Raw genomic sequence first — 27,530 nt, 5'->3', positions numbered from 1 at the left:
GCACGCTGACAACATGCTGCCTCGTGAGCACGGCCCTCCCTCCTGCCTGAGCTGGATTCCCTCCTGCCCTGCGGCTCCTGTGTGCCGGGCTGCCACAGGGATCGGGAGGGATGCTTTGCCTCCTCCCGCAGCCCCTGCTCTCCTCTGTCTCTCTGCATGGGTGAGAGAATGAAGGGAGGAGCACTAGGAAGCTGGATGGGCCCTGAGGTGCGCCCAGGACCCCTGTCATGGTGCAAACAGTCAGTACTCAGGCAGTGGCATGACAAAAGCCCCTGGCTTTGTCCATGGAGGGGACTCTCCAGCACAGTCGGCATCCCCCGGGGATGGCTTCGTGCACAGATGGCAACAAATAACCAGGGGCAGCAGCGGGACATCAAGTTCCCAGTGCCAGATGTACCGGTGGGCTGTGAGCTCCTCTCTCGGCAGCACCGCGCCTGTGGAAGCCTTCCCAAATATGCAGCTGCTTCACCCTCTCCCTGGGGCTGCAGGAGATGGGGTAAAATCCTGCTAAAGAACCCTGCATGGAAAGCCATGCTCGGGATGGGGACGGCAGTGGGATCCGGTTCTGTGCTTGGCTGCAGGCAGAGGGACCTGGCCGCCCTCCACACACCTCTCCTGCATCTCTTGACCCCTGCCCGTCCCCTCCGCCTCGGGCCGATCTCTCACCCAGTTTCTCCCCCCAGGCGGAGGTGAGACAGCCCCGCGGGACCGGGCAGGGCTGGGGCTTCCCTTCCTGGGGGTCCCACGGCACAGCCCGGCATGGGCACTGACACGCAGGGCTCGGGGGACCATCGCTCCCCCGCACTGGGCTGTGGGGCTCTGCACCCTCCTGCCCCACGCCTTCTCCATCTCTGTCCCCTTCTCCGTCCCTGCGCGGTGTCTGATGCCCGGGGCTCTCCCGACCCGCCGGACACCGCACCTCGGTGCAGTCCGGAGCAGCTCTCTCCCTGCCTCTTCCCGGGAGCGTCCCCGCTCTCCGCCCCCCGCCCGTGCCTCAGTTTCCCCGCGGCGGCGGGGCCGGGCTGGCGGTTCCCGGGAAGAGGCGGGGAAGGACGAGAGGGAGGGGGCGGCCGTGCCCAGCCCCGGCGGCGGCGGCGGCGGCCGCGGGCAGCCCGTGCCCGCCGGCGCAGCCCGTGCGCCCCGTCGCCGTTCCCCCCGCCGCTCGGCAGGGCGGGAAGATGCGGAGCAAGGGCAGGAAGGAGAGCCTGTCCGACTCCCGCGACCTGGACGGCTCCTACGACCAGCTGACGGGTGAGTGCCGCCGCCGGGGAAGGTGCAGCAGCCGCTCGGAGCACGGCGCGGGGCGGTCCCGGGCACCCCGCTTCCAGCCCCGCTGAGCCCCGCTCCCTGCCCGCTCCGCTTCGCCGCACGCCTTGCTCGGGGAGAGGGGGAACGGCCGCGACCCCCGCGCTGGAGCAGGGGAACAGTCCCGACCCCCGGGGGAGGGTGCTCCGGGGGCGATAGGGCTGGTCCCAGCGCGCAGAGGCTGTCCCGAAGCAAGGAAAAGGCCCAGGGCGGGGGGTGGAATGCTTGGATCGCTTTTGGCCGCCCCTAGGTTCACACTCCCTCCCTGTTATGTCCGAGCCCCATGGGACACCAGGGTCTGGAGCTGGGCTCTCTCTGCCGTGCCTTGGGCCCCCGCTGCACCCTGGGGTGGCACAGCAGCATCCCGGCAGCAGGTTCCCCAGGGAAGAAAGGCTCACTCCGCTCAGAAAACCCCAGCAGCACCACGGTGCCTGGTGTCCTCACCCCTCACCCGGTGTCCCTTAGAGCACCCCTTGAGATGTCCTGCCCCTGGATGTGATAGCTGTGGGACAGAGAGGATTAAGACGACCCATTTGTGACCTTATTGTATCCCACTTCATCCTCTGCCCGATGAGGGAATTGTCGAGCATCCCACATCCCACAACATCTGTCCATCCGTCACACCTCATCTTCCACTGTCCGATAGGGAAGCAGCTGGGCTGGAGCAGACACCACCCCTCCTTCCCCACGTGCTCTCCACAGATCAGGCTAAATCCTGTCCTCTTTCAGGACAGGATTGCACCTGTGAAAGGGCAGCAGTTCCCACCTGCCTCCTGGGACCCACGATGAAGCTGAACCTGTCCTTGGCCAGTGGGGTTCGGTGTTGTCCTTGTGCCGCAGGCACTGTTGTGTGGGCACAGGCGGCTTCTCTGAGTCCTGGTGATGCTTTTCCTGCCGAAGTCTGGGGTGGATTTCAGGATTTGCTCTAGAATTTCAAATAGGTGGTGGCAGCAGAGCAGGACCTCTGCTCTTCTTTCCTGAACAGCCCCACACATGGGAAACACTGCTTACTGTCTGCCCAAACGTGCTGCAGGGAAGATATTTTTGAGCTGTGTAGGAACTTGGAACCCACACACAACTTTTGGTTTCTCCGGTAACTTTAAAATGTCCATATGGATTTAAATCAAATCAAAGTTAAAAATAAATTCCAGTCTCTCCAAGACAGACCTTTTATGCTTGGGCTTACCTCTGAGCCAGCTGTGCAGCAAGAACATGGATGGAGTGGAGCTGTACCACCATGCGAGTCCCTGCCCACAGGGATGGGCCTTTGGGGAAGTCTTTGGGGAATAAGGATGGAAATATCTGCCACACTTCCCAGAGTGGGAAACAGGCCCTGTAGGGCATGTCACTCATTTCCCATCTCTGTCAAGTCAGTGACCTGCCAGGGCAGAGCCTGCAGTAGCACCACGGAGGAGAGGGAGCCGGTCCCAGTGGCACTGATTTCCCCTGCGCTGGCTGAATGCACTGAAGCTGACGCCCCCATGGAGGGAAAGCTGGTTTTCTCCCAGAAAGTGTGGAAGTGATGCAGGCAGGAGAGGGGATGCAACCTTAACTCTAGGGAGGGTTTACTAGCTTGACCCCATGCCTTCTAATCTGGTCTTGGCTCTCCTGATATCCTGGAGATGTGGTGAGGAGCTGGAGCCTCCACAGGGCTGTAGCAACGCCCTGGGGTGAAGCTGGCAGTGCCTGTGTGGGCTCTATCTGCAGAAGGGAGGGTTGCCACTGGCACCTGCTGTTTGGTAGCTCAGCTCTGCTTGGGGTCAAGCATGAGCAGTTTGGGGTGTTCCTGCAGCTTGGGAGGCCCCCATCCATCAGGATGTGTCAGAGTTTAGAGGACATCTGCCATGCAAGAGCTGTTAGCCAATAGATGATCTGGTGTGAGGTGAGGCAACAGCCCCACAGCAGCTCCAGTGATTGCTGGTGTGTACAGGGACAGCAGTGAGTTCTGCTGCCTCCCATCACTGCCTGAAATCATGGGTGAGAGCAATGCAATTCCCACCTGTGCATGCCCAGAGGAGGGTTAGCACACCCACTTCCAGAAAGAGAGGGGCTAAACAGGAAGCAGGACCCCCATCCGTGGTCAGGGTAGATACACTCCATGATGTCCACTCATTTTTAAATTAAAAAAAGCTGTTGAAAATTAGGGTGCAGTGACAGTCCCCACTCCCTGCAGCATCTCCAGAGATGCCCAGCTGCCCTGGCTGCGTGGGCACGTGGATGTGTGTGTGAGAGGCCCGAGTGAATGAGAGCTGCCCGTGTGTGAGCAGTGGGGAGAGCAGCAGCGCTCCCTGTGCCGGGGAAACACAGACAGGCTGGGGAAACACAGACAGGCTGTGCTGGGGCGAGCTGGGATGGACCCTGGTGGTCCTGTGCTGACCCTGGTGGGGTGGCATGGGGCAAGGGCAGGAAGCAGCCATGCCTGCCTGGCTGCTGAGCCTGAGGCTGGGCACCCACCTGGGTGCTAAGGAGAGAAATGTTTAGGTTACACCACCAGGAAATTAAACTGGTCCATTTCTGGGATATTTAGATGACGCTAGCGAGAAATAAAAGCCATCTATAAATTACATTATTCCTCCTGCCTCTAATGGCATGAGCAATTAGTGTGCAAGCAGCGCCCAGAGCCAGTGTCTCAGGACTGCTCTGGCCATGGCTCTCCATGCAGAAGAAATGGGAATCCAGAGCCACTTTGTCCCGAGAAGTGCAGGTACCACATCCCTGACCCTGAATGCTGGCAGTGTGAGAGGTGAGTGAGCTTGGAGAAGGGTTTCCCTCCCGCCTGATGCTCCACAGGGATGTGTGGGCGTCATGGGTCCAGGCTCCAGATCTGGAGCAAGGGTGGGTGGCCTGGAATTTGTCTTACCCCATTGGACAAACCCCTCCCAGCCACGCTGTATCCCGTGAGTGGGACAGCATGTGCCAGCACAGGGTCAATATCCAGGCTGGCTGGGGTGGGGCAAAGCCCCTCACTGCCTTTTGGAAAAATGAGGGATTTATCCCCAGGGCTGTTGGGTCCCCAAAAAAGGATTAGGAGGCTCACTTTTCACCCTTGCTTTTTCACCCCTGCTTTTTTCCTCCAGTTGTCATGATCTGGGGACTCGAGCATCCGCTTGCTCCACCCCAAAGGCAGCCGCAGCGTTTGCAGGGTTGAGCAATTGCTGTAGAGATCATCTGCAGAGCTTTGGGATCCTCCTGTCTCCAAAGGCACAGCTGATGGATGGGGACTCCCCAACTCCTAGCACTTCTAGCAGCCCACCCCGTGAGATGAAAGCCTTAGGCGGCAGCGTAGCAGCAGCACAGCGTCTGGCTGAGCTCTCCTCCCTACCTCGGGGGAGGGTGTTTCAGAGGTATTTCCCCCCATGGCAGTAAGGAAGGAGAGGTGGGGCCAAGCTGTCCCCCACAGACACATCAGAGGGAGAACAGGCCAGCCAGGTCGGTGGGAGGACAGTGGGAACAGGATTCCAGTCCCTGCCACGGGATAAAGCTGGGGAGCTGTGTCCTGCCAGTGCTGCAGGAGGGTCCCAGGTGATGTGCAGATCTAGGGCTGTGCCAGGGGCTTGTTCTGCTGCCAGCAAACCCGGCAGCTTCATGGTGTCTGCTCACAGCCTGTGATCAGCCAGGTAGGGGGAACATGTCCACCAGCCTGCCATGGCGTAGGACTTCCATCTGCATGGGGGATAATTTATTTCCCAGAGTGTGGAGGAGGTGTCAGTGGTAGCCTGTCCCAAATAATAGTGTGTGTAGGGGGAAGCACTGGGATCTGCAGCTGGAAGATGGAGTGACAGGATCATTGGGTATGGGAGCAAGGGCATGAGCAGGCAGGGGCTGGCCAGGAGCCCAGCTGCAAGTGTGCATGGCAGGTTGTGTGCTGTGCCTGGGTGCTGGATGGATCCTGAGGAGGGGGACTGGGGTGGAGACTGTGCCCAAAACCAGCTCACCCACGTCCAGAATAAAGGTCCTTCTCTTGCCCAGTTGCTTTCTCAAGAACGGCTCTGCACAGCCCTGTCCTGATGGGTCTGGCAGGGCCAGCTACCTGCATCCCTCTGGTCACTGCATGGGTTGTCCCCTCCTCCTAACAGCAGCCCCCTGGAGGGGTGACACCCACCAGTGTCCTTCCCCTGGGTGTCTGACCCATGGAAACTGTGTGTTGCCCATCTGCCTGCTCCCCTGCTAACCTGCCTCCCTTCCTGCTGCTGCCCCATGCGACCTCCCTCTGCTTGCCACTTCTGCTCCTGCAGCCTGGCAGTGAGGCTGGGCTGGAAGCCACACTGACCCTCGAGCCAGGTCCCCGAGCTCCCAGGAGGTCCTCTGTCAGGGTGGGGTGCTGTAGGGAAGGGTCTCCCCCTCATATGCCAGGGTTAGGGGCTCCCACGGGTCATCTCTGTGCCAAAGCGCCTTGCCCTCGATGGCTGCTGCACCTTCCTGGGGTGGTGGGACTGTTGCCTGACTCTGCCTCATCTCTGTCTGCTGTCTCCCTCCTTCTGGCATCTGTACCTCTTCCTCTTCCCTGTTTGCTGTCCTGGCTTGTCTGCAGTCCTCTGATGCTGATGACTTCTCTCTCATGGGGTGTTGTGGCATTGCTGAGATCCTGAGGGTCCCTGATGGAAGGGATGCTGCTCCCAGCCACACACAGGGCAAGGAGCGCGTGAATGATGCTGCCGGGTACCACTGCTCACGGACAGGTTGGATTTTGCCGGTGGAAAGGCTGCAGCTGAGGTTTTGGCAGCTGCTGCTGCATCCCTGCAAGCAAAGGCAGGTTGGAGTCCATGGGGAATTGGTGACACAGGATTAATTGACAGGAAGTTGGTGGATTTGGTTGGGCTGGTTAAACAGCTGATCTCTACAGATGCTGATGCATAATTCATGGATTGTCGAAACTTCGGCCAAGGGATACTGCTCCTGCTGCACAGGGTGGCCATGCACAGGCTCTTTCACCAGGTCTGTGTCTGGGCATAGAGTTTTTCCTCACTGTTGGCCGTGTTATAACTGGAAAATGTGTCTCGACTCGGTGGTGCTGTTCTCATACTGTGTGTTGTGCTGGAACCAGTAGCCCTCAGAGCTTTGGGAGCCAGGACATGAAGAGGTTTGGTCCCTGGAGCAAACCCTGGTTTCTCCCAGCTGTATTGGGTCCGTATGTCCCAGCTGGACCTGAGCTTCACGCATTGAACAGCCTGGATGTCAGTGGGTTGCTCCAGCCCTGAAGGACAGGAGAGACCCCATTCATGGAGCTGCCTCCGCCTCACTCCTCATTAGTGATGTTTTCATTAGGGGAAGTGGTTTGGTTTTGTTTAAGCCAAATTGCTGTGCTTGGGAGATGATAAATCCATCTGCTGGCAAATCTCTCTCCTGCTGCCGGATCCCAGCCCTGCTCTCTAATCACGCCGCAGATAAATGAGCCTTTAGTGAAATGAATCTCCCTGTCGTCCCTCGCCGGGGGGCTGAGCTGGGTGGTCTGGTGTCATGGAGAGGGGCTCTGGCTTGAGGTGGGGAATCACAGCTCTTCACTAACACTGTAGAACTCTGAGGGTGATTCTTGCTGAGCAAGTGAACTGCTGGGGTTGTTGCAAGCGGCTTCTGTGGGAGCAGAGGGGCAGAGGAGCCCCTTTCCACGGGGCAGGGTCTGCAGATGGGTGCAGGGGTCATCTTCTACCCACTGTCCATGCCAGAGTGCTCTGCTGGCAGCTGGGGCTGGGTGCATGCCATGCCATGGGGGTGAGTGGCAGGATAGGGGGACGAGTGACCCTGGTCCCAGTGATACTTCCCCTTGAGGGCTTTGCAAATGTTCTGTGGCAGCCGGGCTCTGCTGGGTGGGAGGCTCTTACTGGGTCCTCCTGTCCCCGAGCTGCTGTGGCTCCGGCTGCTTCTGGCTTTTAAGTAAACTTGTCATCCTCTTCAAATGAAAAGGGGTGGTGCAGCCCCTGGGGAGCAGTAAGAGTAATTAGCTTGTTTGGAGACAGAGCCCTGCAGGAGGGAGCTGGGGACAGGATACTGCTGCCTTCCACAGGAGATGACAGAGATGGGGGATGTGGAGGGCTGCCACCTTTGCTGGCTCTGAACCTTGAATGTTTCCTCTGTGGTCCAGACAGGGCAAGTCACCTACGGACGCTGCTGGGCCGGGAAGGCACTCACTGCCATTGACATGCCCTTCTGTGTCCATGCCTTGCACGCCTCTCCAGCCCCAAAGGCTCAGCTCCATCAGGTTCCAGATGACTCCAGCCCCATTTTGGCAGGAAGCACTCCTCTTTTCAACCTGTGGGTTGGAGATCCCTTCTGTTTAGGGAGCTGGCATGTCTCCCAGCCCCAGGTTGGTGTGGCATTGCTGCTGGGGACTCTGGGCAAGGAGGTCAATGTCCCATCCATGCTGCTCCTGCTCACTCCACCTGGGGACATGGGAGGCCTTGAGAGGTCTGCAGGACACAGGAGCAGGAGCCCCACTCTGAGCGTGTGTGATCACCCGATTCCTGCACCAGCTTCATCCGCAGTGCGTGTTTGAGGGGCTGTGCCCTGTGCAGGCGGGGGCACTGCACACCTCTGCATGCAGACAAACCCGCTCTGCTTAGGGAGCCCTGGGCTGTACCTGAACGGACAGATGGCTTTGTCCTGATGGAAGGAGGTGTGGGGTCTGGCTGCTCCCAGAGAGGTGTGTCAGGGACCGTGCTGCAGCAGCAGCAGTGCCTGTAGGTAGGCAGGGAATACTCAGAGCCCCGAGGCGCTGGCAGTGGAGATGGACAGCTTCACCTGTGCTCCCTCTCTAGGGAGCAGGTCAGGGACAATGGTGGAGTGACTAACTCAGCAGGCTGGGTGGTGGCACAAATCTGCTGCCTTAGCTCTGCCCTGCAGAGACTTGAGAACTGGATGGGATTGGACACCCTGGTCTGTCCTGTTGTCCCCATGAGACACATCCCACGGCAGTGACATTCCTGCTGGGAAGTGGCTCGACAGTCTGAAGCAGAGGCAGGCTTCTTGGCAAGGTGCTACCATGAGAGACTGGCATGACCTGTCACTGAGCCTGTGGGGCAGAAAGCGGGACCCTGCTCCTGGCTTCAGGCACTGACCCCAGCAGCAGAGCAGAGATGCACCAAATCCCTTCCCTGTCCTTGTCCTGTTACCAACCACACATCTGGACGCCATAAAGTGCTTTTTAGGGATTGGTGATGGTTGGCCGGGATGAGAGTCACAGGGAAGAGGGGTTTCCTTCACCCAGATGGGGAAGGTGTAGCGCTGTGGGATGCAGGGAGGAACCAGAAAACACACATCCATCAGAAGCCTGATCAGGAGCCACGGAAGAGCCATCCGTGTGCTTTCACCAGTTACTGCAGCCCATGCAGTGGTGGGGTGAGATGGGAACTGGCCTGCTCACTAATGAGATTAGACAGGCAAGCCATTGCTCCTGGCCCCTTTGGTTAATCACTTCTTCCTAGATTGAATTTTTAAAAATTGCATTGCTTACAGAAAGCCCCTGAATGGGTTTAAAGGCAATAATCCACCTGGCCCTCTGTTGCTGCCAAGGCCTCCCTGGGGCTGCTGGGCAGTGGGTTGTTGAAGTCTCTGGTGTGTCTCCATGTGTCTCTGGTGTCCCCAGGAGGTGGCTGGCAGCACTGGCCCTTGACAGGTTCTGATTTATTCCAGAAGGGAATATGCATTAATTGTTAATGGTGTGATTATGGAAGTCTCCAGAGGTGAGGGAGAAGGGACTGGGTCAGATGCCAGGCTCTGTACTGCAGCCCATGTGACATGTCCCTTTTGCTGTCCCGCCTATCCCCTGCTGCCTCAAGGGCCATGGGAGGCAGCTGCCCATCCTGCTAGACTCCTGGGGCCATGCTGGATTTGGGTGGTTCAGTGACGGGGTACAGCACCCCCAGCCCTGGTTGCACCTGGCTGAGGTCTTGTCTGACCCTGGAGCAGGGAGGGACAGCTGCTGGTGCCAGGTTCTGGGGTCGCAGCAGAGGTGGAAAAGGGGTGTGGGGCTTGGGCAGCACAGTAACAGATATTATAATATGCTGTGGTTATGGCTGATCCCAGCATTTCCTGGAGACATCTCAGCCCTCTCCTGAGTGGTGGGATCTGCCCCTAAGTACCTCTTTCTTTCCCCTTCACTCTGCTCCTAGCAGTTGATCTTCTGAGCCCAACCCCAGCCCTCTGCTGATCATGCTGACCCAAACAAATTTCCCCTGGAGCCCGCCCTCCCTGCTGGCTTCCCCTCTATCGTGCAAAGTGAGTCACTCCCAGGCACCAGGAATCATTCATGTCATTTCCCCCTTTGCCGCAAAGTCATTAATGCGAGTGGAATAATTTGTTGCATAACGGAGAGGATCAGCGGGAGCGCTGCTCTGGCAAGCAATTCCTGGCCCTGGCCACCACTGCCCTGGGAGAGGGCAGCTTGATGGGATCCTACTGGTCCCACAGCTGCACCATGCTGGCAGCAATGGGGTCGGATCCCTGAGGCATTTTTCCAAAAGCCTCAAGTCTTGCCTGAATCCCAGCCTGTTTGTCGTGGCCTTGGTGTCTGCTCACCCTCACACAGATCCTCCGAAAGGGACGTGTCCCAACTCCCCCGCAGTGGCACAGGCAAGAAGTGTCCCCCGCATTGATCAGGGTGTGTATTGTGGCACTCTTTGTTCTGGCCGCATCCCTGCCTCCTACTCACTCTGGCTCCTCTGAGCTCCCCACTGTGCTGTGGGTGCCACAAGTGCTTCCCAGCAGCATCTAAATCCCTCCTGACTTCTTGCTCCAGAGCTGGGGACCCCAAAGTGTCCCAGCAAGGGTGCAGGCAGCTCTGGAACTGCTCCCAGTGAGTTCCCAGCTAGCTGTTTTTGGTATAAACCCAAGCACAGCTGGCAGTCTCTCCTGGGAACCTTGCGGCCTCCCAAGCAGAGGGCTGCCCAGAGGGGACTCTTGCCACCCCACCAGCAAAGGGGTGTGGGGGCTGAGAGCCTGTGCTCGAGTGATGCTCGCTGTGATTGTGCTAGATCCGGTGTCCCCCCTGCATTTCGAGTGGGAGAAGGGAGGGAACAGTGCTTTAGGTGATGAGGCATTGTGGAGACTGCTCCCCCTCCCCAGGGTTAATTTCCTTCTATCCCACGCTTGGCCAGGCATTAATTTAAAGATGCTGTAATGGGAGAGGGAGAGAGTAAGAGGATTGGGCTGAGGGCAGGAGGATTTAACAGAGGGAAAGGACGTGGCTGGGCTGGGGGCTGCACAGGGTCTGATGGTGCAGGATGGGCAGGAAATGCCGTGCACTCCTCAAGACTGAGCCATCCTGATGTGTCCCAGCTGCCACTGTGATGGCACCCATGGCACCCTCCAACAGGGAACATAGGAGTGAAGCTTTTCCCCTCCTCAGGGAGAGCTGCTGGTGGCTGGGTGGGGACAGGGCTGTGAGCTGCTTGTTTGCAGTGTGGCTGTGCCGTGTGTTCCACCTGTCTGTGCTTTTGTGAGACACCAGGCACGAGTTCAAACCCAAGCCTGGAGTAACCCAGCAGGAGGGCATCGTGCCTGGCTAGGGGGATTAGGGGGAAAGGAACAGGCAGAGCCCCTTTGGGGTGCCATGTCCCAGCTGGGACTTAGTGCCCTTGGCTCAGCTGGGCAGCAAGCCCCTCAGTGCAGGGGGCTGCCCTGAAGCAGAAAGGGGAAGAAGGAGATGGTATTTAATATTTCCAAGTGACTCACTGAAAACCTGCTGTGCCTTGAGACTGGTCAAACCCCAGCATCCCCCAGGAGGGGCTGGGATCGGGGCCACCCCACTGCAGGGTAAGCTGGAGGGAGAGGCTCTTTTGGGACCACACCCGTGGAGGCAAAGGAGCCTTTACCCCTCCTCCATCCCTCACAGACTCCAGAGTCCCACCTCTGCCCTGGACCACAGTGCCGGGACAGGGATGTGTGTCCCAAGGGATCGTGGTGTCCCCCCAGCCCCACACCATCCTGTGCCTCCCTCGGCACTGTTTGTTTTCTCAGCCTGCCCTGCTGTAATGACAACCTGCTGTCACTCTCTGGATAATACAACTTCTCTTTTATCATTGCTTAATTAAATAGCTGTGGGGAAGTGAGGGGCTGGCAACCCCTTGTTTGCTAGGATGAACAACCCCGTGGCACTGAGGAGGTCTCCCGGGGCTGGCAGAGGAGCTGGATGGGGCTGGCTATGCCCTGGCCTGGGCAACACAGCTGAACATGGGGTACCTGCATGCCCTTGGGAGGGATGAGGTGCTGACTTTGTTGTTCATGGGCACAGGGTCTCTAGCACACACGTTTCCAGGCCAGCCTTGAGGAAGTGCCCTGGATGTGACCACTGACACCCTGTCTATAATTCTCCCCTCAGTTTGGAGCCTTGCCCACTACCAGGCTGGGAAGAGTGTGTGGGCAGGGTGCCTGCTGCCAGGCCAGGCACCTCTGCCTGCAATTAGCTGGTGCTAATGAGTGTCCCTGGCAGCTGCTGCCAGGGCAGTGACCTCTGGCAGAGTATCTGCCAGGCTATCCCCCTGTGAGACCAGACACATGGGTCCCACTCCCTGCTCAGCAGAGCATCCTCGGTTGTGCTGTTGGTCCTCAATGCAGACGTGGCTCCCTCTGCTCAGTCTCCATCCCTTCCTCGTCCCTCTGCTGTCTCTCTGCCTTTGCACCTTCCCCTGGAGGCTGGTTCCAGTTTGGGCACTGTCAGTGGTGCACCTCCAGGTACTGCCCCTGTGCCTTTCTGCTCTGGGTGCTCCTTTCTCCCCATCACAGCCACCCCACAAGCTGTTGTAGCAGTGGAAATGGAGTCTGTTGTGACATCGTCAGGAGCAGGATATGGCCCTGTTTAAAAACACGTGGGCTGGGGTGGTAGCAGTACTCCCCTGGGGACTGCTCATTCTGCTGTGATGGATCAGGGAGGAGATGTACACCTGTCTGACTGGGGTAGACTGGGAAATACCCCCCACTTGAACAGCCCTGGCTCTTGGGGTCCTGGCTGGGAAACGATCAGTCTGGAGATTAAGCAGTTTTAGAGGCACTCTAGGTCTTCGTGGCAGGATGTTGTGGGGAGATGAGTTGTGTGATGATGCAGGGGTCGTGTACAGATGTGGAAGCATGGCATGACCTGCAGGTTCAGGGTAGCTCTCCTCCTGGTGTGCTGCCCATCCTCACAGCCTGTCCTCCTGCCTGCCCTGGATTTGCAGCTCCAGACTCGATTTGCACAGATCAAAGCCCGGGGCCATCTCTCATCTTGGCTTACCTGGGTCCCGCCTGCCCCCAGCCCGGAATGCGGGGGAGGTTTGGAGGTAATCCTTGCAGACTGGCTAATTATAGCAGAACCTCTCACTTCGTGGGAACCACGGCAAATTGTCCCTCGAGCCCTGGCAGCAATGGTACAAATCTTCCACTAATTAGACTTGAAAGTCCTCCCGTGAGCTCAGACACAGGATGGATATTTGATTATTAACATATTTATTTCTGAATCTCTCAGCAGGTCTTGCACTGGAAGATTTTACTCCCCTCCATAATTGCCAGGCACATTTATTCCTATCAAGAGTGCCTGGGGGCTCCAGGGAGGAGGAGGGGGGGGGGGCTGTTCATGTCTGTGTGCTAATTTTTGGGGTTGTCTCATTAAGGTGTGTAGAAGAAAACCTGCTGATGCTGTGAAGTCTTAGTCAGGAGCAAGGCCCCCGGGCTCTGCCCCGTGCCTCCCTCCAGCCCCTCTCCCACATGGGATGCTCCTGACCCTCCTGCCCAAGTGGGCACCCAGGGATATCCTCCCATGTGCTCCCAAGCACAGTGGGTCCAGGCACTGGCAGGCAGAGGAGGGATGAGGATGACTCAGTGGTGCAGAGCTGGTGCTGGGCACCACAGCCCAACACAAAGCTGCTGGCCATGGCACCTCCAGGGAGAGCCTCCCTCCCTCCAGTGGAGGCAGACAAACTGCAATGGAAACACTGTCTCTGAAACAACTGAAAATAGCTTTCCTGTCCCCAAAATGTCAGTTTAAAAAGGCAGTCTTTAGGGCCCCCCCTGGTTGGCAGTCAGCTGAGAGGGTGCCCTGGAGATGCTGAGTGGGTGGCCCTGCTGCCCCATGGGGCAGAGAGCAGCACGGTGGGAGGCTGAGCCGTCACTCAGGATACAAGTGGAGAGAGGGTCAGTGCTGGCATGGGGGGCCATTAGCCCAGCCTTGGGGATGGGCTGTGCCTTGCCTTGAGGCTGCAGATGGGCGAAGGTGTGCTGTGGGCTGTTGGAAGGGCAGCACTGATCTTGTGTGTCTGCCTTGCCCTGAGCCCCCAGGTCCATGGGTCAGGACCTCAGCCCCATCTCCAGCACCACTTTGCTCTCCCTGCTCGCCTCGTTGCTGTGTCTCCCTGAGCCGAGGGCACGCGCCTCGTTACAGCTCTGGAGTTATTAATAGCAGCAAACACTCTCGGTGCCTTCAAGCCAAGTCCATTTTGGGGGAGATTCCTGCCATTTGAAGCATGTTTCCCCTCTGGGCATCTTATCTCCCTCTCCCAGCTGTGCAGGCGGCGTGTGCCGGAGCCCTGGCTGAGCGGTGCTGCTAACACCGTGTCACTCAGCGCGCAGCAGCCGCCTGGGTGACAGAGGGTGTCCCGCTCCCCGGCCCACAGGCAGCCCTGAGCTGCCTGAACACGTGGGAGCCGAGGTCGTGTCCCAGCCTCTTCCCACTGTGCTTCCTCCTGTCACCCTGCCGAGACAGATCTGTTGGTGGCCAAGTGAGCACTGATTGCGAGGAAATGAGCCCAGTGCCACCTTCAATTTGCTGGAGCCCAACCTATTTGTGATTGCACAGAGCTCGTTAATTCGCCACCATCACTGTGGCTTGATGTGGGGTGGTGAGGGTGGCAAGGCTGGAGAGACGCTTAGGGCCATGTCCTCTCCTGGAGCAGATTGGGAGCAGGCTGAGATTTTTCTCAGCTTCTCAATTCAGGAGACCCTGGTGATGATTGGAATGGGTGCTGGAATGGGACTGGAGCTAGAAATCCCTGCTGATTTTCATAGGGTGCCATGGAGCAAGGTGGGCATCTGAGGGGCAGAAAGATGCTGGTTTGGGATAAGGAGATGCTGTGTCTGTGTTGTGCCCCAGTGTGAGCTGTGCACCCCCGTACAGCAAAGTGCACACTTGTGAAGGCTACGCTCTTTGGAGCTGCTGGGTGGAGTTCTGCCTCACTGCCTGATGTACCCTGGTGCTCCCAACACTGCTGTGCTTTTCGGACACAACGAGCTCTAAAATGCCCCCAGATGGTCCAGGGAGGTTATGGTTCTACTTGCTTACAGCTGCTGTCTCGATGTGTCAGCCCTGTAACCAGGGCTGGGGTCAGCTCCTCCCTTCCCTGTGCTTGTTTCCCTGCAGCTCTGGTGCAGTTCTCTGCCCTCCTATTGCAGGACATGCAGATGCTCGGGGTGCACCCCAGGAGCTGGGGCGGGGGATGATGAAGCCTTTCCCGCAACTTTGTCCTCTCCTACCGCCGCTTCTGTCCTGTTCATGGGGTCAATGAATTATTCATACCCTGGCAGGCGGGGGCGTGTCTGTGGCCGCCTCTGTGATGCCAAGGGGGCCGACATGCCGCCGAGCACAGAGAGCTTTTCTGTGTAAATACCTAAAATATTTAGCAGAACTGACGAAAAAAGATTCAGCTTGGGAGCATTCAGTGTCTCAGTGTAATCTGGATGTCTGAGGGCCACCACGAGGGTTCTGGGGGGTGATGGACACACCAGGGTGGACTGTCGGGCTCTGACTTTCATCTTGGCCTGACACGCACCACCCAAGCTGGTGGTGGAGTTTGTGCCTGTTTGTCTGTCCAACCACCCATCCATTGGGTGTCTCTTCTTGTCTCTGCCATCAGAGAGTGTGGGTGCCCCATCCCTTCCCTGCATTGCAGGGATGCTTTGGCATGTGCTGGTCCCTAGCGTGGTGCCAGAGCCAGGCTGCTGCCCCGTCACCTGCTGCCTGCCAGCTGCTGGCAGGTGTGTGCTGCAGGACCAGAGCACAGCGTTGGGCTGGGTTCTTTCCCTGACAGCGCCTTCCTGAGCAGACAGATCACGTCACATGCATTTTTTAGCAAGATCCACCAGCTGAGAATGAGCTGAGCTGTCACTGCACGTTTGTGATCAAAGCCAGACGTGCCCTGGCAGCCCTGGGGAGAGTGGCCCTGCGTGCCATTCCTCTCTATCACAATTTACTGGGCACAGCAGGTTGGGGTTCCAGCGGTGTCACAGGTTGCAGGTATGTGCCCCTGCATTCCTGAATGTGCCAGGATGGCCACTGCCCTCCTGCCTGCTGTGGTTCAATGATGCCTGACCCGAACAGCTAGGGATGGGTGCAGTTATGATGCAGAGCTATTGATGGACTTACACTTCATGCACAGTCCTACATCCCAAAAATTGCACCTTCTGCTGGCAGTCAGAATGAGGTGGGTTTGCTGGCAGCAAAGATTGGGGTGGAAAAGGGTTTGTGCTTGTCCTGGGATGTGTTTTAGGCTGGGTTCACAAGGGAGCAAGCAGATGTAAGGGGTGCAGGGAGCTGTGGCCAGCTCTGGATGGGAAAGCACACAGAGCCAGCTGGCTGTGACAATGTAAGGCTGCCCTGCGAGGAAGCCTGGGCTGCTGGCAGCTTTTCCTTGGCCTTTGCAAGCTCGTCCTTTCATGGATGCTCTCTGAGCCTTGGCAAGGTAGGAGCTGTGTGCTGGCCCACGATCTGCACGTGGCAGGGCCAAGCCGCGGGCTGTGCGGCCAAAGGCAGGAGGGGCTCACGGTTAGAGCACACAGCTCCTCCCAGGCCGTGTGCCCTGCTCCGAGCCTTCCTCCACCTCCTTGCTGGATTTGCTGCTGCCCCCCTCTCCTCCCCGGCGGTGGGGTGGCGCTGCCTGCGGTCGGTGCGTTTTGTGTGTTTCCCTCTGCAAGCGCAGCAGAGCCCTCGGGCTGCGCTTCGCTGTGACAGCACATCCCATGTCAGACCCGCTGCAAATCCTGACTGCTAATAGCTATGCAAATTACCTCATTAGCCGCTTTATTTATTTTCTCTGGCATCACGTTTTCAGCACTTCCCCCAGACCCGGAGGCTGCGGTTTCCCCGGGCTGGGAGGAGGCAGGATCAGAGCAGCAGCACGCAGGGCTGGCTGGGCTGAGCCTTCCTCTGCTGGTGGCAGAGGTGTTGGGATCCCACGGAGCCACCCACCCCGATGTGGTGTATCTGGAGCCAGAATCTCACGGCTCCTGAAGTGATCCCTGCTACTGGGATGTCCACCTCCTTCTCCCCCATCGTGTCCTGGCTCTGGGGTGAGTCTTGCTGAGTTCTCCCTCCAGTCAGGACCTGCTCTGTCCCTGCGAAGCATCTGTGGGTCTGGCATTGCTGGAATGTGTATGCCCTCCAGCCGAAAAAAAAAAAAAGTGAGTTTGAATTATTTAGAAAGAGAACAGAGCATTTGCTCGGCTGCTGTGGACCTGAGAGGTGGGCTGAGGCTTGGCACAAGGTCAAAGGATGTCCTGCATCCTTCCAACCCTGATTATCCTTCCTTGGTAATGGAAATTTTCCTCCTTCCCGCCCTGATTGCCCTTCCTCATTACTGGAAATGTGCCTCCCATCCTGACAGCCCTTCCTCCCTGAGAGAAATGTTGGCATCTGCTTTCTGCCAACCACAGGATGACTCCAGAGAGCTCACAGATGCCCTGGCAAGGTGGCCCTGGGCTGGGGCCCTTCTCTGGTGTTATCCCTGAGGAGTGTAGCCCAAACTGAAATCCTTTGAAGCCCAGGCACCATCCAGGGCTGGCACAGGCACAAACAGTCTCTGACCACCAACCCAGCATGGTGCCCCTTGGTGATGTGCCTGTCGCAGGGCATCCTACGACATGCTGGATGGTAGGCACATCCCGACCCATGCTGGATGTGCCTGCAAGCACTGCTCTTTCCTGGCTGCATTTTCTAAGGGTGTTTATGTGCCCACGACATCCATTGCAGTGAATCAGGCTTTGCATGGACACCAGGGGACCCACATGCTGGTGTTATGCCTGGTATAAAGACCTTGATTCAGCCACTCCATGGGCTTGTCAGTGCCATGCTGAGCTGCCTGCAAGCATTATGTCTTCTCCCCCATCCCCTTATGTTTATCTTTTATTTCCTCCCTTCTCTTGGCGGCTGTGCTAATGAATATTTCATGGCCAGGAACCAGCGTGAATTCCCCCGGCAGCTCCCTGCACTCCCTCGCCAGGTACCAGCCCAATAATCGGTGGCTTAGGAAGGATGCATCTGCCAGGAAGCCATCTCGGGAGGAGAGGGCCCGGGTAGGAAAGGAAGCAATGGCTTTGGTGTGGGCAGATGTGTCGTGTCCCCCTCCTCGGCGGTGTTGCCACTGTCTCTTCAGCCTCCGGGGGACTGCCAGCGGACCGCGGTGGCCGCATGCCCGCCGTGGCCGCGTGGCCTTTACGGTTCCCGTGCATCCTCTCACACGCGTGCAGGGCCACGCTCCGACACAACAACACGTGTCCTCTCCTGTCCCCCGTGTGCCATCAGCTGCCACAGCCGTCTGAACGAGCCGTGTCCCCGGCTCACCTCCCGCCGCTCCGCTGCGCTGTACCGGGGCTCCTCTCAGCGACAGGCGGCGGCACCGCGGCCGCACGGAGCGAGGGGCTTGGAGAGAGGGGCATGGAGAGAGGGGCAGGGAGCGAGGGGCAGGGAGTGTGGGCAGTCCGTGTCACCACGCATGACATCACAGGTGCATCGCATGGCCTGTACTGCCCGTCCTGGCTCCTGTGCTTCCAAGCTGGAGGTGTCCCAGCAAGTCAGCAGGCATAGGACTGGGGCAGGGAAGTGCAGGACGGTGTTGGTCTTCATTCTCTCTGAATTTGCCCTTTATCCCCTAAGCCAGGCTGGTCCCCAGTGCAGGCTCGGCATTGGGAGGTGCGGGCAGTATCTCTCTTTGCCAGGGTCAAAGCACATGGGGGGAGCATGTGCTGGAGCTGGAGCCAGAGCCTGGAGCCATAGTCTTCCTCCCTCCCATTGCTGCAGCTCCAGTAGCAGCACATCCCCTTTGGGGGCCCAGCAGATGCTCTGGGGACACAGGCTGACTCTGTCTTTTTGGGAGATGATGTCCTTTGCCCCACAGTGAGGCACTGTGGGGAATGGAGCTCACCTGGGGCTGCAGTTGGGGCAGGGGCGGGGGAACCACTGGCCTTCTTAAGCAGGGAGCAGGTGTGGGAGAACCACAGGCTGGGTTGTGGGGCAGGAGGCTGGCAGAATGCACCCTGCAGTGGCACCCGTGGGTGGATGTGACCCAGGTGGGGTTTTTAGCAAGAAAAGTTGTGTAAGGGTGGGCTCAACAGCCCTGCCTTGTGGCTTGCTTTTGATTTGTGCTGAATTCCTACTCGGCTTTCCAGGGAGGAGCAGAGTCAGTGACCAGGGTGGCCAACATCTGCTGATCTGGAAGGGACAGGAGATCCCCTGTCCAGCATGACCATCACGACCAGAGTGAACAGGATGGCATGTGCATGTGTCACCCACCCGGGACATGCTGGGATGGAGCAACTTTCCATGTCAGGTGGAAACTGGCTGCCGAGGAGCTGGATGGTGGGGCTTGGGATGGATCTGCAAACTTTGTAAGCTGCCACGTACTGTGGGCTCTGGCACCCTCCTGTGGCTGTTCTGTCGCCTGTCCTGTATCCCGCGGCCCTTTGGGATGCTGCAGCTGCCTTGGTCTGGTTTGTGCTGGCTGGTCCCCGTAGCAGTGGGGACGCTGTGCATTTGCAGGATCTGGCCTTGTATCACACAGCTCATGGGACGTGATCACTGCAAGAAACTGTCCCAATGTGTTTGTGTTGTGGGGTTAAGCCGGGAGCAGAGCTCCTGGGTGCTGTAGACCTGGATGAGGGTTTTAAACCCCACGCCTGTTCCTGGAAGGTGTCAGGACTGGACTGGGCACTGCTGGCTCCCCAGTCTCTGAACTTTCAGCTGGGGGCAAGTGGTCCACAGGGGTAGATTCTGTCAAGGTGCTGCATTCACAGATTGTCTCTACATCTGTGTCTCTGTGTGCTGAGCTGCCCAGTCTGCCTCAGCTGGCCTGGACTGGGCCCTTCCTCTTGTGAGGTTGATGTCCCTTGCAGCCCTTCCCTGGCCTGGGGCTTTGTGGATGTATTACTAAAGGATTGCATGTCCCTGCTGTGCTGTATGTTGTGCCTTGTTTAGGATCTCTCCAAACCTGGCTCAGCTATGCAGTGGCCAGTGCAGCATCCCCTCCCCCGGGACGCTGTCATGCTGTGGTGTGGGGACACTGTTGGGCAGCTGGCCCCTTTTTGCAGGGCCATAGTCTGTATAAGAGAGGGAGGCACACAGAGGGTTCTTGGTTTGGAAGGGATGGCCTTTCTTTTGGGGAGCAGGAGGTGAGGTTCCCCTATGCCAACCCCAGTACTGGGTTGGTGGGAGGTGGTGCTGCTCTTGCCCCTTCCCTTTGGACTCCTCCTTGAGGTGCTTGTAGGTACTGGACAGTCTGGCTGTTCCTGGCTGTATCATGGCTCCACCCTCTTTTCCATCCCTGAGGGAACAGAAGCTGTAATTTCCATCAGGTCCCTTTTTGTTCGCTTCCTTCCCTATTAATAAGAGATGAAATTTATGAGATTATAGAGTCTGGATGGATTCAGAACGGATAGAATCCTGCTGCTGTGGGGTGTGAATGCACTGTAGAGATGGAATACAGCTGGGGAAATGGTCCTAGGGGAAAGTATGTTGTCTTGAGTCTGCACAGACCGTCTCAGGCTGGCCCCGGGAGCAGGGAAATCCCACTGCCACCACACTCCAGTCTGTCTTCTGGCTCTGACGTACTGTGCAAGTTAGCAACTTGCTGCCAGGCTGAGCTTTGGAGTGAACGGCGCTTAGCCTGGGTGGTCTCAGAATCTGACTCCTCTTCCTCCTATCCTTGCATCCATCCTTGTCTCCTCCCCTGTGTGGAGCCAGCAGAAGTGGATGCTTGGAGATGCAGGACACTTGCAGTGATGAAGGACTGATGCCCAGGGATGCAGGATGCTCACAGCACTTGATTGTGGGAGTGGATGTCTCCTGCTCAAGGCTGCAGGATGCTCTCGGCGCCGGCTTCTCTCCGGAAGGAGCATCCTTGCCTGCTCTTGGAGAGAGGCGGCCCTGGGATGCAGCGGTGCCTCATTGGTCAGCGGGACCTGTGGAGTCTGCGGGTTGCCATACCAACCTGCCTCTGGTTCCCGGCCAGCCGGGGCGTGAAGTGCCGGGTCGAGCTGGTGCCAAGGGGCGGATCAGGAGCCAGGGGCAACCCGAGGCTCTGCCAGCCAGGGAGGCGTCCATCCGCCTCTGCCGGAGGGCTGGCTGGCACCGCTGGGCTCCCCGGCACCCCGCATCACCCTGACGCCGCTCCCCGCCGCTCCCCGCAACTTTGCGGCGCGGAGGGGGCCGGCGGGAGGGCACGGCCCGGGGGGGCGAACCCGGACATCCCGCTCCCGTTCAGCGGCCGGCTTTCGTGAGCCCGAGCCCCGGGAGGGCACCGCCGCCGAACTCTGTGTCCCACTGCCCACCCGCACCGGAGCATCCCCGCGCAAAAGTTCCCGCTGCCCGCCGCCGGGGAGCGGGGCCGGCGGCTGCCGCGCTGCCGGGCGCTGCGCTGCCCGCTCCGCCGGCCTGCAGCGGCCGCCGGTGCCCGCAGGCTCGCTCCGGGCACAAAGGCTCAGTCCTGCCCCGGGCATCGCCCGCTGCTCCGAGGAGCTGGGGGGCTGTCTGGCGGCCCGGAGGGGGTGCGGCTGGGTCCCTCCCCAGCGCTGGGAGCTGGAGCCATGAGCCACTGCCAGCAGCGCTGCAAGAGGCAGCTGGGCCGGGTGATCCGCTTCTTCTACCAGTTTGTCACCGGGACTCTCTCCCAAGGTAAGTAGTGTCCTGGGGGACACGGGGTCTCTGCTCTGTGACAGGGGATGTCTGTCTGGTGAGCTCTGTGGGGTCATTTGGGGAGGGGAGAAATGCTGCTTGGAAATGCTGGTGGAAGGGTTGCACTGAGCTCTGTGTGGAGCAATGCTGAAGATGGTTCCAGGAGGCAACAAAAGCCCCTGAAGGCCCCTTGTGGGCCTGGGCTGAGGGGAGTGTTTTGTTTGGGGAGGGGACTGATGCAAAGTGGAGCATGAAAGAACTGCTGTACAAATAAAGTGCAGATGCTTCCTGACATGTCAAGGAATCTGACTCCTCTGGGGCTGGAGCCATGCCCTCCATCTAGCTGGACAAAAAAGCCCTGGGTGTGCCCCATGAGCCAGGGCAGGGACACACCCTGGTGCCTGCATCTACTGGTGCTTTTGTCCTGGGATGCTTGGTCCTGGGGACAGAACCTGCCTGCTGTGTGCTCCTGGTTTGATGTCACTGCCATGGCAGGACCCTCACCCCTGTGCCAGCCCTGCACTGCCCTGCCAGCTGCCCAGAACCTCGTCTTCTGGGTGTGCACCCAGCACCACCTCCTGAACCCAGTGGGCATATCCTGGGGAGGTCATCATGGGCCTGTGTGTGCTGGGAATCTGGGTGCCCTACTCCCACCCCTGTTCCTGCGTCCCTGTGCAGGGACAAAGTTGGCATCCCCATGGCCTTACCCTGCTGAGAACCACCGGGCTGCCCCTCTGGGCCCCAGCAGGGCTGGGAAGGGATGCACTGCACCATGAGTGCAGGGAAAGCCTTGTTAGGCCAATGTGGCAGCGTCACGCCTCAGAGCAGGGCTGGGACTTGCACTGCTTCTGCCAGGACTCAGCCTGCCTGGAAAACCCCTCCCAGGTTTTGTCCCCTCCTTGCCTGGGGAAACCCCTGGGTCTCCACAGCCTGTGGGGCCAGAGAAATGCAGGAATAGCATGGAGCACTTGGCCCAGCCCGGGAGGCTGGGATGTGGCAGCAATATTTGACCTGTGAGCTGTGCCCAGCTGGCATGCTGTCTTCCTGCCCACAGGGACCCAAGCCCTAGGACAGAGGCTCCCAGTCAAAGCAGGGGACAGTTCCCCTGGCAAGGCCAGCAGCGTGCCAGGCTCTGGGGGCTGGGTGTGCCGCACGCAGTGCCAGGTCCATCTCCGCTAGCTGGCTCCATTGGGCACCAGCCAGCTTGCCTCGAGTGGAGGGGCAGAGGATGAGTCAGCTGAGTCCAGCCCAGGCATGAGGGGCAGAGCTGCAGGTGATGGAGCAAAGAGGGAATGGGACCTCAGGATGTTCCCAAACCCCATCACCTGCAAGGATACCCTACAGGTCCTTCTCCCACTGTCCTGGGCTTTACAGCTAAGTGCTGTGGCATTGGAACTGTAGCAGGTGTCCCCTGGGACTGGGTTTCTGGAGTGACCATGTGTGGTGCTGCGCAGGACCAGGGGCTTTCCCTACAGCCCTGCTGGGTGTGCATGAGATTGGGATGGCACAGAGGGCATGGCTGGGCGTGGGGCACTGACTACCCTCACCGTCTTCTTGGTGTCCTCCCAAGCTCTGAGACAAGCCAAAGTGGGGTGAAACCCAAAGCTGGGCAGCTCAGAGTTGGGTGTGGGATGTGGGGATTGCACAGTCTTCTCCCCTCTCAGCTCCCCTCCTCCCCAGCTGCTGCTCCTGTCCTTGGGTCACCAAGATGCTGACCCCTCTCTGGTTGTTATCCTACCACATCATTCCCTTTTGGGGGGCAGTGGCCCCCTGTCCTTCCTGCCCAGGTGAAGGAGGTCTCCTGGAGCTCACTGCAGAAGGCGCTGGGTGCTTGACCAGGTGGGCCTGGGGCAAGGGGCCCCCTGGCTGGGTGCCCTGGGGAGCTGCCCAAGGACGGGTTGCCAGAGAGGGCAAAGAGAAATGACTCAATCAATTAACCAGATTAAAACTGTGACTTCACCTCCCAAAAATAGCATTTCACCAATATTTTAATGTGCTTATTAATAATCTGCTCGCGCTCTGATTAGCAGCAAGGTAATAAGGGATCAGCTTTAACCTAAATTTAACTCTCCCTAATGGATGATGGCCCCGAGAACCAAAAAAAAGGAGAAATTCCTATCCATCAGGCTGGCCCCCCGGCAGGTCAGGAGCACCTGAGAGACCTGGGCAGCAGCTGTCCAGCTGTGTCCAGGGACCATCACCTCATTGTGGCCCAGCAGGTCCTGTGGCACATTTTGTGGAAGTAGTGAGCTAACACCCTGCTGCACTGAGGGAAGAGCACTTCAGGGGTAGCCACAGGGGTGGCTCTCAAGGAGGGCAGGTCCTGGCCACAGTCAAGGTGCATGGTGCCCTCCTGAAGAGACAGGTCCCTTGACAATGGATGATTGCCCTGCTCTGTCCCCATCTGCTCCATCCTGCAGTGGGGAACAGTTCCCCATCCCCAGCTGCTGGTAGTGCTGGGAGGATGGAGACAGGGCCTGGCCACCTGACTATCTGATGGCTCTGGGTGTGCTTGTGGCATGCTGTGTGCATGGAGCTGCTTTTTGGGCAAGAAACCCCACTCCAGGGGTTATTTATATGCCACCCGGCAGGTGGCTGGTGGGGTGTTTAAATTTAGCAGTGTGGCAGGGCTGTGCTGCCAGCAGCACTGGAGAGTCAGGGCTGGGCTGGCTGGGTGGGAGATGCTTTATGGCTGTTAGTGTCACAGCCCAAAGTCCAGCCTGGGCTGCCTGGTCCTGGGACAGTGGTACAGGGCCTGCTGCTCTCCCCCACTGAGCCATGGGCATGTGCCAGGGCCACTTTGCCATCCTGTCCTGTGTCACCTGTGGATCCTCAGAGCCGGTGATCTCAGGGGAGAGAGAAGGGAGGGAAGGAGGAGGGGAGGGATGGATCTGCATGCTTGGATTCTGCTCCCTGAAAGGGGCACAGCTGGGGCAATGCTGTACTCTCACACATTTAGGTGGCCACAACCCCTGGCTGTGGCTGCAGGGTAGGGATAGGACATCTTGTATGCAAAGAGGGTTTGGGATGAAACACTTGGGTCCGGTGTCTTCCTCGGCCGCGTGTCCCATGGGACAGCAGATGGGGCCAAGCGCCGTGCAGGGGCCAGAAGTGTCTCAGGCATGGGTGCAGCTAATCCAGTGTGGTTTGGGATCTGTGAGTGAGTGTGCCCAAACCCAGAGAGGCACTAAATGCACCTGGCATCACGGAGCAGGAACCAGGCTGGTTGGCTCTGACTGCGGGCTGAGAGAAACAGATGCTGATCGCAGACATCTCTGGGGAGGTGCTGCTGTGGGACACAGGGAACAAGATGCCAGACCCAACTCTCCAGGATGGCAGAACTGCAGACACCTTCCTTCAAGGCCTCGTGTCTGGAGCAAGGACGGACACAGGCATTGGCAGAGATCCTGGCAGCATTGTTCCCTAGGGAGCCCCTTTTCCAGGACTCCCAGTTTCACCGGTGGTATGGCAGCAAGGAGCTGAGCCCTGAGGATCCCAAGATCATCAGGGAACTCAGAGCAGCCCTTGGGCTGTGGTGGTGCCTTGCTGGCCCCATGGCACTGAGATGCAGCCACATGTGTAAAGAGCCCCGTCTATTCTCTGCCCCCTGCCTCCTTCTCCTGGCTGATGGTGCCACTCTCCCCCCGGGCCAGGAGGGTTATTTTTAACTGTTTGCCATGTGCTGTCTGAGCACAATTAAGGTAATTGGTTTGGGAGCCTGGCTCTCACACAACGCTCCCAATTACCTGCCTTCCTGCCCGTGCAGCCCCCCGCCTCCCTGCCCGCGGTGGCCGCTCCTCTGGCAGGGGACTGCCGGGACAGGGCTGCCCCAGATAGCACAGCGGGGCTGGGTGGGGGCACAGCGGGCACAGGGGATGGAGCCATGGAGAGGACATCTCTGCACAACGACAGCCTGCTCTATGCCTCCCTGATTGCCATCCTCCTCCTCATCTCCTATTGGTTCACCACCCGCTGCTTCAAAATCATCAGCGGCATTGAAGGTACGGGGCTGGGGACGTGGGGGGACAGGCTGGCCCGGCCCGGCCGCTTCCACAAACCAAGCGGTGAGGCGAGCCAGATACTTGCTGTGGGAGAGGTGCTTTGGGGGCTCCCTCTCTGCCTCTCTGGGAGACCTCCATCTCCTCAGTCACTTCATTAGTTCCTCCTGGCCGTGGTCCTGCTCCGCTGTGTGTGAGAGCAGCCGGTGGCAGCCTGGGGCTGAGCTGTGGCTCAGGGCTCTGTCCAGCGCTGCTCCGGGGTCCACCATGCTGCCAGTGTCCAGGTGCTGCTGCCCCTCGCTGTGAGATGGGGATGCAGATGGGCTCTCTGGAGCCTCCCCCTCTTGTGGGGTGCCCAGAGCTCATGCTCGGGCCTCAGTCTGTGTTTTGGGGCTCTGGGTCCCTTTGGGCATGACCCACATCTTTGGTGCTCAGCTGGTGTGTTGGGGAGCTCTGGAATGTGGTGGGGGTCCCTCTTTCCCCAGTGAAGGGTCTCTTCAAGCCCCACTGCAGTGGGATGTGAGTGCCAGGGGTTTGCAGGGTGAGACCCCAAAGCAAGGAGCAGGGCAGGAGGGGTGAAACTGGCATCACGTGTCAGGGGACGTGCAGAGCCTCTCCTGCCCGGGGTGTGCATTGCTCCATCCATCTGTGAGACTTCTCTCTGCACAGCTCAGCCAGAGCCTTGAGGCACTTCCCACATCATTGCCAAATGCTGACTGGCTGCAGGGAGCAGCCCTGGGAGTGATACCCCTCAGTGGGATGGGGGGAAAAGCCATGTCCCACACTTCTGGTGGGGTATGCGTGCTCTTGAGCATCCCTTGCAGGCAGCTGTGGGTCTGGCTCCATTGATGACATCCCACATGTGGTCCCACATGTCTCCTGCCTCCTGGGGGCAGCTCCAGATGAAGTAACATGCCTGGGGACCTGGGTGAGGTGAAGGGGTGGTCCTTTGTCACACCTAGCCCATCTGGATCTGCCCTCAGTTAGAGGGAATATGCTCTGGGCAAGACACCCTGGGGAGTCTGGGCACAGAGTGTGGCACTGGGACATGGCACCAGTGCTGGATGCCTGAGTTGGTCCTGGTAGGATTCTCTATCATGCTGGCAGCAAACAATGGAGTGTTTTTTTAATGGCTCCAGCATGGAAATGTGTAATCCTGACATGGCAGGCAGTGGTAGAATTATCACTGCTCTGCTGGGGAGGATGGCTGGCACAGAGGAGGCACAAGGGCAGGTGGGGAAGCTGTCACTTGGTGACTGACTTGCCACTGTGGCCTTCAGCCCCAGCATCCCACGAGGGGCCAATGACAGTCCGTTCACATGGGTTCAGCAAGTTCCCTTTGCAGAGAGGCTGCCCTAAACCGTCTGGATCAGGCTGGAAGGGCTTCTCTCCCTCTAGGTCGGGCCAAAACTAGATTGCAAAAATAGATTAATGGCCTGTGGGACAGGCACTGGTGCGGGAAGCAGCTGGAGGCTTGAGGAGAAGATGGGTTGTAACTGGGGCTCAGCAAGAAAAGTGGATTTGAAAACACAATTGACATCAGTGGGAAACTTCCTTCAAGTGTGCAACAGGTCTGTGCCACCCCAGCCCAGAAGGATTGACTCAAGGGGAAAACTGGGAGGCAGATGCATGAAATCCAGGCTCGGTGCCTGGAAACTCAGCTCTTTCCAAGAAAAGGAAATGTGAGGTCTGAAAACTTCCAGCCTGGGGAATGTTTCCCCGGGGAAGGCTTTCAGCTCTTTCCCCAAGACGCCTCTGATGCATCTCTGGCATCTCCTGCTGGTGTTAGAACAACCTTGGGAGCGTGCCCCAGGTGGGGAGGAGATGCCAAGCCAGTGGCATGGAGCCACTAGATAGCCAGGCTATGCCATGACCTGGACTGAGACACCAGCCCTCCCCATCCCCTGCCAGGGGACAAACCTGCAGCCAGCTGGGCTGGAGATGGGAGTTCCTGGGAGATTGGTGTGAGGCAGCCCTTCTGGGAGCTCTTGCCGAGGGTCTGCTCCATAGCCTGGGTATGGCAACCCCACCTGTGGCAGCTGGCCTTGCTCCTGGGGTGAACTGGGAGGGCTGGGAGGCAGCAGTGGCAGGGGGGAGGCCTGCTCCCTGCTTACCACACTAGTGCTGCAGTTAGGACTGCTCTTGCATCATGTGCCATATGGGAATTGTCCGCCTGGAGATGGGCAGTGCCGGTGGCATCCCTGGGGGAAGCCATGGGGAAGACCCCAAGGGGTGCTGAGCCCTGGTGATAGGCAGTGACCACAGGTACCTGGATCCCCAGTGATCCCTGTGGCTTGCGATCAAACAGCCAGGCAGGGGCTGGAATGCTGTTAGAAAAGAGCAGGGGAGTTAAATTTAGCCCCGTTGGCTGTGTGGATGTGTGCTTG

The 27,530-nt window shown here is 58.7% G+C and overlaps 1 protein-coding gene across 6 annotated transcripts in view; it reads left to right on the top strand.

Annotated features, from left to right (window-relative positions):
* The first annotated feature begins 1,090 nt into the window (after positions 1-1,090).
* KCNIP2 (potassium voltage-gated channel interacting protein 2) overlaps positions 1,091-27,530 on the top strand; it is a 43,900-nt gene continuing 17,460 nt past the window's right edge. For 3 of the 6 annotated variants that reach the window (XM_041461485.1, XM_041461484.1, XM_041461480.1), the window contains exon 1: positions 20,547-21,145. In XM_041461485.1, the coding sequence (XP_041317419.1) occupies positions 21,058-21,145 (88 nt within the window). In that variant the 5' untranslated portion in view covers positions 20,547-21,057. Of the gene's footprint in view, positions 1,252-20,546; positions 21,146-24,882; positions 25,147-27,530 lie in introns of those variants that run through there. The other 3 variants (XM_041461482.1, XM_041461486.1, XM_041461483.1) reach the window with 3 other exon arrangements.

This window comes from Pyrgilauda ruficollis, unplaced genomic scaffold (assembly GCF_017590135.1).
Source record: "Pyrgilauda ruficollis isolate IOZ18807 unplaced genomic scaffold, ASM1759013v1 scaffold15, whole genome shotgun sequence".
In the NCBI taxonomy this organism is placed as follows: domain Eukaryota; kingdom Metazoa; phylum Chordata; class Aves; order Passeriformes; family Passeridae; genus Pyrgilauda; species Pyrgilauda ruficollis.
Note: the sequence above shows the minus strand (reverse complement) of the source record. Positions and strands in the feature narration are given on the sequence as shown.